Below are 14,739 nucleotides of genomic sequence, written 5' to 3'. Positions count from 1 at the left end.
CTGAAAAATTCAACTCAATTGACTCTCACAGATTTGAAGTTTTCTGCTATGGTGTAAAAAATACATCCATATTTCAACTGTTTTCACTTTAATTTATCAGTTGGCCACAATATATATAAAACAGAATTGCCTGGTGCTCAGAATGAAGTACCAAGTGATTCAAATATTGACTTATTCTACTCAATTTCAATATAAACTTAAGCAAGTCACATACTTGTCCATTCTTCCAGTAGATGAAACAGCAAAGGAGGAGAGTTTATCTGAAAAGTTCTTCTCTGGAGAAAGATACTTAGAAAATACAAATGGTCCTTACTGAAGACCCCAGCTCATCCCAGGAAGATCTGAGGAAAAGATGAGCAGACCCAATGCTACTTCAGCTCACCTCTCTTAGCAGTCTTTTTTTTAAAGCTCTGTTTTAATTGAACACTATGTTCCTGAGTCAAAAGAGTGCTTCAGTAAATCTGCCTTCCTGGGGCATAACGAATCACACACAGTCACACTTTCAGAAAGACGAATCCTGCCAAACGTTGGCTGGACAAAAGATGGCTTTTTTTCCCCTCCAGCAAAAATTACTCAAATTGCTTGAGAAAGAAACACAGTATGTTTATCCCTGTTTACAGATATTTAGCCAGTGCCCCTTCAGAGGGTCATGTTCCTATAAACAGCATCATGATAATTATATCCACTGCTGCAAAGAACAGATGTGTAAATTGGTGGTTTCTTGGGGGAAAATAATACCAAGTCCATTTTCCAGAAATGTACACAGTACAGTGCAGCTGTAACATTCTGTGCAGAGGTCTCATTAGTGTCTATTACTGAGTGAGGTGACATTTAAAGAATATGGAAATTCACGGGGGGGCATCTAGCAGGGAAGTCCAGAGACACCTAGGAAATGATTCAGATGGTTTGGTATATTTAAAAATTTCTAGTGATACTGGGCAAATCTCCACATCTAAAGAAAGTAGTAACAAATATTTGATTATAAAGTTTTCCAGGCAAGAAATATGTATTGAGTAGAGGGTAGGAATAGGAAACTTCGCATGCCCCACACACCTCTGAGATCTGTGTAACTTAGGTATAGACTAAACTTTAGTGAGGCCGGGTTGCATCAAGGTGGTCAAATTTTCGATCTGTGAGCACCAGAATATTTCTAAACTCATTGCTGAAGGGTCTGGCAGGGATCAGGGTTCCTGAAACTAGAGTCAATGGTTCCTTATTTAAAAAGCCAATGTTACCTTGGACACAAGAATTAGATGAAATCCTTTCTCCTAATGAATTTATTTTGTTGTAGATACTTGCTTTTCCCCAGGATATATATTTATGTGACTACATGGTAATCAGTATTATCCCTAAAAATTAAAACACAACACTAAGTTCAGCTTATTGTATTAGAATAGCTATTGAACAGGTCTGTTATTATAAATATGCATATCACTATAAGCTTCACTATCTTCTCTCTGCATAATTCTCTTAAATCATGTCAAATAGTATGTGCAGAATATTATATACAGGGATCTAGTGTCTGCCTGAAGGATGAGATTTCTCCTGAACTGGGACTATCAGTACCTTCATAGGTACCAAAACTTTGCATAAGACCAATATGTATTTCATAACTTAGTAAATGTGACAAAACACTGAAAGTTAATTTGCATTTACACTGAATACTATAATATTCAATGACATTATGCAAAACTGGGGCATTTTGCTTCTGGGACAGAAAAGTATAAACTATTTTTTTTCAAGCTATGCTTGTATAATTCCACACGAACTACCCAGGAGGATCAAAGCATGTCAGAATGACTGAAATACAACAGGAACGGTCTAGTCTGTTAATCTGGATTTTTCAGGCCTGGGATGGAAGGATAATAAATTGAGACCTGCCACATGCCTTAGGCCAAAGCATGCCTTTGACACTAATGATCTAATTCAGTTATCTACTTTGTCCAAAATTCAGCCTTCTCATACTCTGTGCCCTGGGGACATAAACAAAAACACAGGAGGTGATGAGGGTAGCCCCAGCTCTATCTGGGGCTCTGCTGACTCACTCTCTTGGTCTCGGTTTCAATGGCTATGAAATGACATGGTGTGATGGTCTCTTCTAGGCCTTGTGTCTTATGTTCAGTGGGTCTATGCATGCTGGAATTTAGAATAGTGATTCTTGGTCATTTTTGTGGGATAGCGGCTGCTGGGTATCCACTTGACTTGAAAGTAAAGAGGTAATAGGGTAGAAATAGAAAATTCTTAATTGTTTAATATAAAATCAAGGAAGCTGTTTCCAAACAGGACTGTGGTTCAGGTCTAAGGACCACAGATGCAGCCCACTAGCACATTTACTAAAATGCCGTTTGGGCTCTTTATACTAGGCTCCCTCAATCAGCATCTCTGAAAGCTGAACCTATGAATCGGATTTAAACAAGCCTCTTTGGTGTAAATACATACACTGAGGGTGAGGAACCTCTGATCTAGGTAAAAGAGGACTTTTTCTGCTAATCTGAAATTTGGTTGGGAGAAAATTATGTAATCTACTTAAACTTTGATTTTGTAATAATAGAAATGTTATCTATCGTTCTCAGAAAGTAAAAGTGTGAGTATCAGTGGAACAGCCCTTTAGAGAAGTTTCTTAGAAAAGCAAGCAATTTCCTAGTAAAAAACGGATTGTATTTCAAAAAGAAATTGTTAAACTTGAAACAGAAAACGCTTTCCCCACAGAAATAACCTAAAATTTCCAGACCTGTCTGTAAAACTCAGATTGATCCAAAATGTAACTGAAATTCTTTATGTTTGCAATGGAAACATAGAAGAAAATAATGTTACTGGGCTTCGGAGTGTAATAGAACCATTTCCTCATATATAATTTCATTTAAAATGCAAATATATAAAAAACTATATACACATATATTTGTGTATAAATATAATTTCCCTTTTCTAGTCTGCAAGTATTATGGTAGCCCACCTCCAACAGTACTGAGAATGAAAATTATAGCAAAACTCTTTTGTATTAGCTACTTTTCTGTCATAATGAGAGTCTCAAGATAAATGAAAAGAGGGATGGATAAAATGATTTTTTATGATGGGCAAAGGTTGGAAGAAACACCACGTGGGGAAAGCGCAAAGAGAAAACAGATAAAAAGAGAATAAAAGAGGAAATGAGTGGCTTATGTGAGCAAGTGATGAGCTAAAGTGGAAGTGTAGGAGAGGTAAGTTGCTTAGGTCTAAGGAGAAAGACTGCTTGGGTGTGTGTTCACCCCCAGGCCAAAGAAAGGAACACTGGGTGAGATTTTGTCAACCACCCATAGTTACCACCAGATGGTGAAACTGATCCAGGGTCTCTTGGGTATTGATCAGTTTATGGGGAGATGGGGAGAAGACTATCTTTCACTTGTTAATTCATTAATTTCTTTCGCAAATATTTTTTCAGTACCTAAGTCCCACGGACTATGTTAGGAGCTGCTGTTAAAATGACAAACCAGATAAGGTCACTGCCCTCAATCAACTTACAGTTGGGTGAGAAGCTATCAGGTACAAGTATGGCCCCAGAACAAATTAGTCTTTTCTAGTTAACAATCTTATGTAATGAGATGTGGCCTTGCTCCTTTGGTGACTTGCCTCAAGGAGCCCCAGGCAAAACCAAAAGAAAGGCTCAGGAGTTCTTTTTCTCTACCATCCAGCCCATACCTCAGGGCAGCGCCTGGCAGGCTTCTCTTCCCTACCCCTTGGTCTTCCATAATCCAATCTTCAGTATTCCCTTAAATAAAAACGTACTTGCCTTTGGCCTCCTGCCTTCAAAATGTTTATCTTTACTTGTTTGTTTTTTGAGACAGGGTCTCCACTCTGTCGCCCAGGGTGGAGTGCAGTGGCATCATCATGGCTCACTGCAGCCTTGACCTCCTGGGTTCAAGGGATCCTCCAACCTCAGCCTCCTGAGTAGGTGGGACCACAGGTGTGCACCACCACGCCTGGCTTTTATATATATATATATATATATATATATATATATATACACACACACACACATACACACACACACACATAAGATATACATATATACATAATATATATACATTATATATAATATACAAATATATATACACATTATATATAATATACAAATATATATACACATTATATACATACATATACAAAATATATTATTTCATATATTATTAATATATGAAATATATAACATATATTAATAATATATGAAATAATATATTTTGTAGACACAATTGCCTTATGTTGTCCAGGCTAGTCTCGAACTCCTGAGCTCAAGCAGTCCTCCCCACCTCCGCCTCCCAAAGTTCTGGGATTACAGACGTGAGCCACCGTACCCAGCCAAAAATGTTTATTTTGATTAGATGACTGGTATTAATCTGATTAACCAAAGAGACAAGGTATTACTAAATTCCTCATCCCTGGTAACATTTCCATGTTAGGTGTTTTCCATTTGTTTTTTCTTTTCCACAAAACCTTCTTTGGGGTATTACATACCTTCGACACATAAAAAAGCTATGAACATTCAACACTGAAATAATCATATAAACCAAATATACTGCACTACTTCAGGGATACTCTGAAGCCCATCCTTAGACCCCAGACTCAAACAAAACAAAATACGATGTAAAGAACCGACACAAATCATGGGAGTTTAGAGAACAACGTGAAGGGCAGCAGAGGAGAGGGTTGAAGCAAACTTTTTGTTTTTTTTCCTAAGTAGGGCTGGTTCTTGTCTTCCTTCTCCCCACTATGCTTCTTACTCTTGGGCTTACAAACTGCCTGGTTTCCCTTCTCTAAGTCAGGGCTTCGTTTCTCTGCCTTGGCCTTCCTACCCCACCTTCTGCGTTCTGACTCCATGAGGCCCTCTTCGCGTCTCATTTTCTGCCTTCTTTAGGCGTTCCCTCGGCGGCTCTGCAGTGTGATCTCATCTCTTTGTTTCCCCCCGGCTGCCGTCAGTCACCAGCTCTCTGCGCCCCCACCGCGCGGGCTCGCGGCCGTGCTGCGGGCGTGGCCTCGGCCGCTGAGACCCTGGGGACCGCAGGGCGTGGCGCGGCCTCCGCCTGTTGCCCGGAGAACCCCCCAGAGGCAGCGACACGGCGCTCGCGGTCCGCGGGGCCCCTCCTCCAACTCCGCAGACCTCCGGGGAGGCCTCTTGCTCCCCGAACACCCGGGAGTTCGCTTTCATTTTAACAAATCTCCACAATCTCTTGTTTGGGAGATAATTGCTTCTTTCAGGGGCTTGGAGAACAAAAGCGTCAGCCCAGGGCCCCAGGTCTCTCCGCGGGAGGAAGGCACCCAGGGGCGAGGCGCCGGGCTCTCTCTTTCGCCCTTCTTGGCCCGCTCGCCTTCAGCTCCCACCCGCAGCAGCAACCGCAGCCTGCTTCCGGGGACTGAGCAGCCCTGGGTCAGCCAAGGTTAAGCAGCGGGTGGGGAAGAGGAGAGAAAGCTGGGTCAATTGGGAGTAACCTTCTCGTCCCGCCCAGTTTTTCCTTGCTTGGAGGCGGCAAAAAGCACTTTAGCATTCCTCGGGCTGTTTGCGCCTCTTTCTCTAACAGGGCCAGGGGAGTGGAAGAGCGGCCGGCAGGAAGGTTTCTTTGTCAGCAAAAGCGGACCTTTGGAAACTAAACAGCAATGCTCTGTCTTTAGAAGACAGCACAGGAAAGAAAAAAACAGCTAAGGAGTCAAGGTCAGAGACTCCATTTGGAAAACAATGGCCCTTCATGATTATTACTATTTTTAAAAAGTTTTCTAGGCTTTTTCATTTGAGCTTTCCATTGCTCACTATGAAATGCAGGTTCTATAGACAATTGCACACAAGTTTCTTTTTCGGGGTGGGGGAAGGTAAATGAAGCAGGTGGAAAGAAGTGAGATGATTGTAGACGTGGCCAAATTTAGACTTGGTGTGAGATTTCCTCTTCGCTTGGAAACACATGGCACCAGCATGCATTTGTTCATTCATTCAATAATGTGAATGAACACTGAACACTACGATGTGATGGGCTTTGTCACAGGCTGTAAGTGGCTTCAGGTCCACATGAAAGGGGAGCCAAAATTAAAATAAAATATTAGAGAGAGAGAAAAGGGAAGAGGGGCAAGGTGTCAGGCAGCAAGCTTCTTAGGGTCAGAATGGGTCTCCATCCCTAAAAGCTGATGACTGAAGAGACCAACGAGGGTAGACGAGCTGTAGAGAGACAATACTGCATCTGCCAGTGATGAGTGTAGGAAGCTCATGAGGGTTAGAACCTTCCCTCTCTGTTTTCTGACCTCTTTTTCTTTTTAAATAGGTTGAAGCCAACTGTGGTAGAGGATAACAGTGATTCGCATCTTATTTATTTATTTTTAGCAGCCCCCTCCCCCGCAACTAGGACAGTGAGTTCTATTCAGATTTTCAACACTGCTAAAAACTTGGCTTTAAAACTTGTGAAGGAAGGCATTTCTTTAGAATCTTTCACTTTTTCATCGCAGAGGCTTTGGGGGAATGTTTAGCTTTTTGCTGAATCATGAAGGGTTTGTTACTGCATTCTGAGAGGGTAGGAATTAGATGCCTAAAGGATGGTGTCTGCTTTCCTGTTGAGGTGGTTTATTTAACAGTTCATAGAAGCATGCAGGTCAAGTCATCCTCAACTGTGCAGAGTCAAGGGTCTTGCCACATGGGAGGCTGGCCAGCGGAGAAGTTTGGTGCTCTCTCAGTTTGGAGATCCTCATGTTGTATACACATTCCAAAATTTCCAGTAATTATATACTTATGATTACTTATATATATGTAATTTCAAATATATATGTAAAATTTTAGAAGGTAAGTGACAATACAGGCCACAGTGTGGGGGAGGCACTGTCCATTCCAGATACTAGAATAAGATCACAGATAACTTCTTAGATGATTCTTTTCTAGAGAAATAGGGATGTTTCTTTTCTAGGGAAATAGGGAACTGTAATTTCACATATATGTGTAAAATTTTAGAAGGTAGGTGACAAAACAGGCCACAGTGTGGGGGAGACACTGTCCATTCCAGATACTAGAATAAGATCACAGATAACTTCTTAGATGTTTCTTTTCTAGAGAAATAGGGAAACAGAACATATATACATTTGCACACAATTCAAACTTAACACTTTGAATGTTTGCCTTAAATCTCCTAGTCAACTCCCTTAATGTACAGACAAAGAAACAGGTCCAGAGAAGTGAAGAGACTTTCATAAAGTTGGAGTCAGGTTGGGCTATGTCAGGCTTGGCCTCCTTGCTGCTAATTATTTCTTGCTGCTAATTATTTCTCTGAATTTAATAATAGAGGCACCTCTGAAACTGTCTGAAACTTTTCATTTAAAGAGATATTCAAAAAGAACTGTAGATTTCTTAGAATGGGTGTGTTTAGTCTGAGTGTTGTGGGCCAGTATATTTCATCATTGAATGTGCAAAAGATTTGTTAAAATGGAGATATTGGTTCAGTGGGCCTGGGCGAGGCGACAGTCTGCATTGTCAGCCCAAACTGCCCTTAGTGGTGCAGATGTTGCTGGTCCACATGTGCAACGGCTAGGCTGTAGACAGCATCTTTCCTCCTTGCCTTTCCTTCTTGCTGAGGGAACAGCCCTGGGGATTTAAGAAGCCCTTTTTGTTTCTGTTGCCAGGTCACTGTGCTCCCTTAGCTGATCTGGATACCTTTCACTGCCTTGTCTTCATCCAGATCTGAGATTGTTAGAAATAGTCCCTAGAGACAGGTATCTTGAGCTGGAGGGTGTGATCCTTTGTCTAGTGACTTAGCACCATTTAACTTGGTTCCACAAAACGTTTCTTTCACACATAAGCAATTTACTCAACTCAGATTGTTAAAAAAAAAACTCTTTTTCCTTCCACAAGTGTCCTCCCAGCTGCAGCTCATTGCACTCCCTTGCAGCTGGGAGTGCAGCTGGCATGCTGCTAGCTCACTGGTCCGGCCCTTCCACTGGAACCCAGCAAGATTTTTGTGCTTTTTTTCACCACTCTCTTCTATCCTGCACTTCTGCATGTGACGCCTAGATTTAGCTCTAAGTGCCTTTGTGCAGCATCTGAGTTGAGCAAGCCGCTAAGATATAACTGGGCAGAGGTTCTTCTAAGGCAGGCAAACTTCAGTGTCACCCAAAGGGTGGTTTGACTTGGCTTCGGTTTGTCAAGCCCACTGGGCTTTGATATGACTTTGTTTTTGTTTGTTTGTTTTTGTTTTTTTTGAGAGGAATCTTGCTCTGTCACCCAGGCTGGAGTGCAGTGGCGCGATCTCTGTTCACTGCAAGCTCTGCCTCCTGGGTTCATGCCATTCTCCTGTCTCAGCCTCCCGACTAGCTGGGACTACAGGTACACGCCACCAAGCCCGGCTAATTTTTTGTATTTTTAGTAGAGATGGGGTTTCACCCTGTTAGCCAGGATGGTCTCGATCTCCTGACCTCGTGATCCACCCACCTCAGCCTCCCAAAGTGCTGAGATTACAGGCGTGAGCCACCGCGCCCGGCGATATGACTTTGAATTGCAAGTTTGGCTTGGGGAGAAACTAGGGCTTTTTTTTTTTTTTTTTTTTTTACCTGGGAGCTGTCAAATTGCAAACCACAGGGCGTGCTCACAAGAGAAGTGGGAAGATAGGGACCATTTCATGAATTTCTCAAATGCCAAAGCAATTCGTATTTTCTTAGCTTGATAAGCAATGGGAATGTCTAAAGTTTGTTTTTGGTGGGGGTTTGGGGGAAGGGAAAGGGCATATTGTAGTGAAACTACAATTCTATTTTAGCTTACTCTGATAAAATATGTTGCACAGAGTGGAAGACAGACTAAGGAAGAGAGCTTCTTAGATTGAATGTTATAGTGTTAGCTTTTATTGTCAGTTTTAAACCTTAAAATATGAGAGTAATATTTCTAGGTAGAATTTCTGACATTTGGTAAAAGAATCTTCGTCTAGGTCCTCCCTGCATACCCACTGCACTATCGCCACCAGCTACCTCTGTTATTGCCTTGATTCTCTGCAGTGCTTTAAACCTTCTGTTGTATGTTTCTTGGGTGCTTCCATATCTTCCATATCATGGCATAGTCACACAGATGCATACTCATTTACCAGAGGCTGCAGAGGTATCAGGTAACTTTGGTTTGTTCAGCTTACTGAGTTTTGATATGACTTTGAATTGCAAATTTGGCTTGGGGAGAAATTCGGGAATTTTCTACCTAGTAACTGTCAAATTGCAAACCACAGGGAGAGTTGGCTACTGGATTTTTCTGGGAATCATTTATTCCTAGTCTTGGGTATAATTCAGAGCTGATACCGTAATATGGGGAATCCTTGGTTTCTGATAAGTAAATCAGAATCCTGGTAAGAGTGGTGACATCACCTCTTGAACTCAGGAGAGTCTCCAGGACTTTGCATGCAGCAACACATCTGTAAAGCTCCCTATTGTTGGAGTTTCGCTAATTTGGTGCTCTGTACATCCTTTTGGGCCATGTGATGTCACTTATGAGAGGGCTGTGGCACGTCTCATAGTGGCGTATATGTCAAGTAGAAAGTTATTTTCATAGATCTCAAGACTGCAGAATTAGACAATATCTCCCTATTTTTACCCAATTTAGTCAAATTCTTTCATTCAAAGATTAGATTATTATTAATCCCTGAATGCGGGTTCATAGGAATTAATTCAAGAGTTGTAAAATTTGCTTGCCTGGTTTCCAAACTAAATAAAAGGGAATTTTCTTTCTTTGATGGCTCCAAAGGGTTCGGTGTTTCTCCCTGCAGAACCACAAAGTGGGAGGTGTGCTGGTGCTTTGTACCATGAACTACATAGTCATCAAACATATACATTTTCTCCACAACCTATGCTGCATAAATAATATGATACTTTTTGAGTATCATTCGATTCAGAGCAATTTGTACGGCATGCATGAAACAGTTCTAGATGGATTTCCTTATATACCTCACTACAATTGTGAAAAAAAAAGGAACAGGAATAGTTGGTTCAAGTAAAAAGCAATGTTTAATTTAGGAACTCAGGCTGAATTTAAATCCTCACACTCAGGAATAAATCGCAGAACCTTCTCTTTACCACCTGCTCAATCCCTTCCTTCTGATAAGAATGCATAAGGCTGACTCTAGTCCATTCATTTGCTTTTCTCATTTATTAAATAGCCGTAGTTCCTGACCTGATGCCCTCTCCCTCCCTCTTCTCCCAGTATTGCTTTCCCTGCTGTCTGATATTTTTCTCTCTTGCTTTCAGAATTAAAAGGGAAGCTGGTCTCTGGGTTGTTTTCAACATCTCAAGTGTGAATTTTCCCTGTCAAAATCTTCACAAGGAAAATGAGTCACAGCATCACCTGGGTGACGAGGTCATAACACCTCAGCTCTTGCTTAAAAAATTTATTTCTACTTTTCTATTGTAAAGAGATCTCAAAACAGGAAGATAAAATTGGACTGACAGCTCTGCAGCCTAGTCTTTTAGACAGTGAACTAGGCCAGCATTGGCAGACACTGGCGATGACAAAGTCCTGCTCTGAATTATGCCACCCTGCACTCCACTTTTTACCTTGCCTGGGAGGCTTGAGGAAAAACCTTCAGAGAGCAGATCGACCTAGTCCTTATTCACTTGGCTTCTTGACTTTCTGGATTTCAAGGGTAATTTTACCTCACATGTAACCTATACAAGTATTTTAGGTTCAAACCCTGACTCTGCCACTTACTAGCTGTATGACTTTGAGCAAATTACTTAATTACTTAACTAATGTCCTTCTACTTAGTCTTTTCTTCTGTAAGATAATAGTACCCATTGCATAGTTTTGTTCTTAGAATTGAATTAGTTAATATACAAACTATATATAATAAATATGTTTAGGGGTGTGTATATATCATATAAAAGTGCTTAGAAGAGTGCTTGACGTATAGTTTTAAAATTTGTTATTATTACGTTCTCCAAGCGTATGAGGATATTTTATGTCATTACTTTTAAAGGTCGTTTTTTTATAAGTGTTAGTGGGAGGCATTTATTATTTTTTAAAGTGTGCATATCCCTGAAACATCCCTCTATGGAGCTATAAAAGAAAACTATAAAATATTTACCATATAATTCACTCACTCCCCAGTCTCCAGAAAGTAGCAATTTTTACTTCATTTGTATTGTCTTCTTCCAGGCATTTTACAAATACTATTTTCTTTCATCCTCAAAAAAAATTCTGCACAATAGGTACTAGGATTCTAATATGGGGGATGAGAAAACTGAAATTTAGAGAAATTAAGTAATTTATACCAGGTCATACATTTAAGCAGTGAATGAGCCAGGATTCAAACTCAGATCTTTTGACCCCAAAACCATGCCAGGTAACAAGTAATCAATGAGTGTCAATGACTGATCATCGAGAGAGAATCCAGTGCCAAAAATGAAGAGGGTGTCAAGAAAATAAGAGCAAGGACAATAGCAGCATGAGCAACAAGAACAAACTTAGATCCAAAATTAACAGTTAAAGATGTTTCTGAGTCCTGCATATTTTTCCTTAAACTGTCCAGCAGCTTGGGGACAGAAATCTAATTAATTAAAATAGAAGTCTATGCATGTTCAAACCACATGCCTTGTACCTGATGCAATCCGCTTCCACCTCAGTCCTGAAAAAAGGCATTCAATTATTTTTTTCTACATGTGGAAGAATACAACAACATACCTTCTAGAATCAGGGAGAAATGTACTTGCTCTTTTTTTTTTTTAAATTTCTCAAATACTGTTCTATAAGGATAATCACTCACCTGGTGATTAATATAGAATGTTAAGGTGTGTACAAATTACTGCTGATAGATAACACTGTCCTTGCAAAATCATCCTGTGGGCCCCCCTCAAATAAATAGGTATACTTCAAAAAGCAGTATGCTTGCTATACAAGTGCAGTTTTAAGAAAAATCACTCAGCTCTCCCTTGCAAACGTGTTCTTTCCCCTAATGCCTCCTAGACAGAGATCCTGGAGCCACCCCCTTCAGAATATCTGAAATATAGACCAATTTTGCTCGTTAAAACTACTTCAAGTAGTCCTAGAGCTGATATTAGGATTGCTACTTATTCAATCATACTTTTCAAGTGTTCAGTGTTGAATTCTTAGATTGAATTTTCCATTAGTTTCCTTAAAATATAAGAGGTTGGAGGGCTAAGTTTAAGACCCATTCTACTAATTGTGAGGCTTTCCACAATCTGTGTTTCCTTATTTTTTTAAAGGGGGTGGCCCACTTGCTTAGCCTTCTTCATTATAATTCTCAGAGGAACCGTTTTAAGTTGAAAGTACTTCATAACCTATAATGCATAAATTTAAACCACTGTCATTTCCCCCCCACCACAGCCTTTGGCAAATGGGGTCTTAAATTCCTTCTCCCACCAACTAGACTTTTAGCATGCATTCTGACACGTGTTGTGTATCCTTACTAGATATGAGGTATATAATATTCGGGCTTTACTAACTATCCAATGGGGGTGCATTGGATATACTTGGCTTGGCAATTTCAAATTATAATGATCTTCAGTACCAGATGCTCCTAAGCTAGTCCCCTACAAATGTCTGGCAGCTTCATTTATAACTTTTATCAGGCTTGAGTATTACCACACACAAGCACATAGAGTAGCTCTCAGAACCTGCAGAGGCAATTGTTTTACTAGACGTGTGAGGGATATAGTTGGATCAATGGGATAGATACTGTATATGAAATAGTGGCTAAATGAATTTGTGTGTGTGTGTGTATGTGTGTGTGTGTGGTTGGGGGATGTCAGGTGAAGGTCACATATTTTGGGGATGACTAGATTTCTAGTTTCAGTGAATTTCTATCTCACTAAGCTCCTACACTAGGTGAAGTTTTGGGGGATGGGTAAGTTAGAGAAGACTGAGAAAGAATCAGTTGGTGTGTGTCAGGTGATAGTAGAGTGGGACTGTGATTTAACTTTGACAATGTAAACAGATCTTCCCCCTTCCCAAGATAAGAAAGAACAGAGTTGAGTACTGTGGCACATTTTACATGGTTTTCTGCTTATCTCTTTGAGAATAGATAGCTCAGTAGTACTGTCGAGTTAAGAAATAGCTTTTCCACTCTCTGAGTGATGATACCTACAATCACGAGGATGAATACAGTCCCCTGACCAAATCTCCTCTGGTATTTATCTCATCAACATGCCTTAACTTAATGTCATGATGCTGTAGAAATTACTCTGAGAGAATAATAGTGATGGCAATAATTATGATGAGAATAATGGTAGCAGCCACCCCTTTCTGATTATGTACAAAGTGTCAGGGACTGTGCTGGGTGCTTTATGTACATTAACTCATTTGATTCTCATATCAGTCCAATGGGATAGTTTTATTATTCCCCCATCCTGCAGATGAGGAACCTAAAGCTGACTTGCTCAAGGTCAGGATCTACCAAGTAACTGGCAGAACTGGAATTCAAACTTACACGTCTAACTCCACAGCCCATGCTCTTAAGCACCAGGGAATATTGACTTTTATAGGAGGAGGACTAAGCATGGGCTTTGTCATTCAGAAGCTGGATAACATTGGGCTCCTTCCTGGTTCCTCATCTGTGTTGATTATAAAACAGGCACAGTGATGTGTTCCTCACATGATCATGATGAGGATTGAATTGAAATACTAAATATATATACTGTGCACTTATAAATGTAAGAAGAGAGAGGAAAATGACTGCTGGAGAGTGGTGTGATGAAGGCTTCAGCATTAGTGACCTGGAGCGAGAACACCCAGCCAGCGAGCTGAGTGTTCACACACAGAGAGTTTACACACTCTGAGCACCAACACAGTGTGGCATGTGGTCATGCAACAACTAAAAATAACATTTTTTTTTAGTATCAACTATGTGCCAGCACTATTTTAGCCACTGAAGCTTAGAAGATTGTAAAAAAACAGATAAAGTTCTGCTCTCAGATTGTTTATAGCTCAAGCGAAGATTCAGTTAGTAATAAAATAAAAACATATAGCAGATGATCATAAGAACTAAGAGGGGAAAGACAGAGAAGTGGACCAAGAGTGACAACATTTAAACAATGGTGTGTGGTAGAGTGGGTGAGAAAAGTCTCTGACTCATTTATTCATTGAACAAAATGTCTCAAGTACCTACTGACTCAGACTGTAACTTATGAAGGGGGTTTAATTAAGAAAAAATAGATGAACAATCATTATTTGTTATAGCAGGAAGACTGTAGTAATTTAAGTAAATACTTATCTTATTTCATCTCACATTTTTGAGTATCCAACAAAAGACACTTCGCAGTGTCTTACCTGGAAGGAAGATTGTTTTATGCTAAGTTCCCTGGGCTCTGGGGCTCTCTTGCTGCTGGTGAGCTCTGACCATCTTCAGGAGCTTGGCACGTGCTTTGCTCTTGGGGCCTCTCAACTGGGAAAGATTTGCCGCTGGTGGTAGTACAGGGGTTTGTCTGCTGGTAGACTGCTTTTCTGTCTTTTTCTTGATGCATTGGCTTCCTGCACCTCTTCTTCTGTCTTCAGTTGCTAGCAGAAGAAGCCTCACAGTCCCTCTCATGGACTGGTCTGTGATAGCCTTTTTAGCTGAGTGGTGGGGAGTTCCACCCTTTTGTTCCTAGCTCACAGTGGCTGCTAAAGGCATAGCAACCTCTCTGAGAGCAGAGTCTAGCATCCCCCTCACTTTGCCAGCCCTTCTGTCCTTTGAGCATGTCATTTCTTGAGGGAATCAACATGTGCTTCTGTAATGGGCAGTGTCCATCAGAGGGTTTGCTCCCATTGCTCAAGAG

The 14,739-nt window shown here is 40.6% G+C and overlaps 1 protein-coding gene across 7 annotated transcripts in view; it reads left to right on the top strand.

Moving 5' to 3' along the window:
- The window catches only part of GAP43 (growth associated protein 43), a 99,581-nt gene that overhangs the window by 30,663 nt on the left and 54,179 nt on the right, over positions 1 to 14,739 (top strand). For 3 of the 7 annotated variants that reach the window (XR_009213119.1, XR_009213121.1, XR_009213120.1), the window contains exons 1-2: positions 5,127 to 5,680; positions 10,216 to 10,610. The exons of 1 other annotated variant lie outside the window; for it this stretch is intronic. Coding sequence is in view for 2 of the 6 variants with exons in the window: in XM_032150119.2 (XP_032006010.1) it covers positions 10,473 to 10,610 (138 nt within the window). In the remaining 4 variants the exon portion in view is untranslated. Of the gene's footprint in view, positions 1 to 5,126; positions 5,681 to 10,215; positions 10,611 to 14,739 lie in introns of those variants that run through there. 3 more of the 7 variants (XR_009213122.1, XM_058437474.1, XM_032150119.2) reach the window with 3 other exon arrangements.

Source organism: Hylobates moloch, unplaced genomic scaffold (assembly GCF_009828535.3).
Source record: "Hylobates moloch isolate HMO894 unplaced genomic scaffold, HMol_V3 SCAFFOLD_4, whole genome shotgun sequence".
Classification (NCBI taxonomy): Eukaryota; Metazoa; Chordata; class Mammalia; order Primates; family Hylobatidae; genus Hylobates; species Hylobates moloch.
Note: the sequence above shows the minus strand (reverse complement) of the source record. Positions and strands in the feature narration are given on the sequence as shown.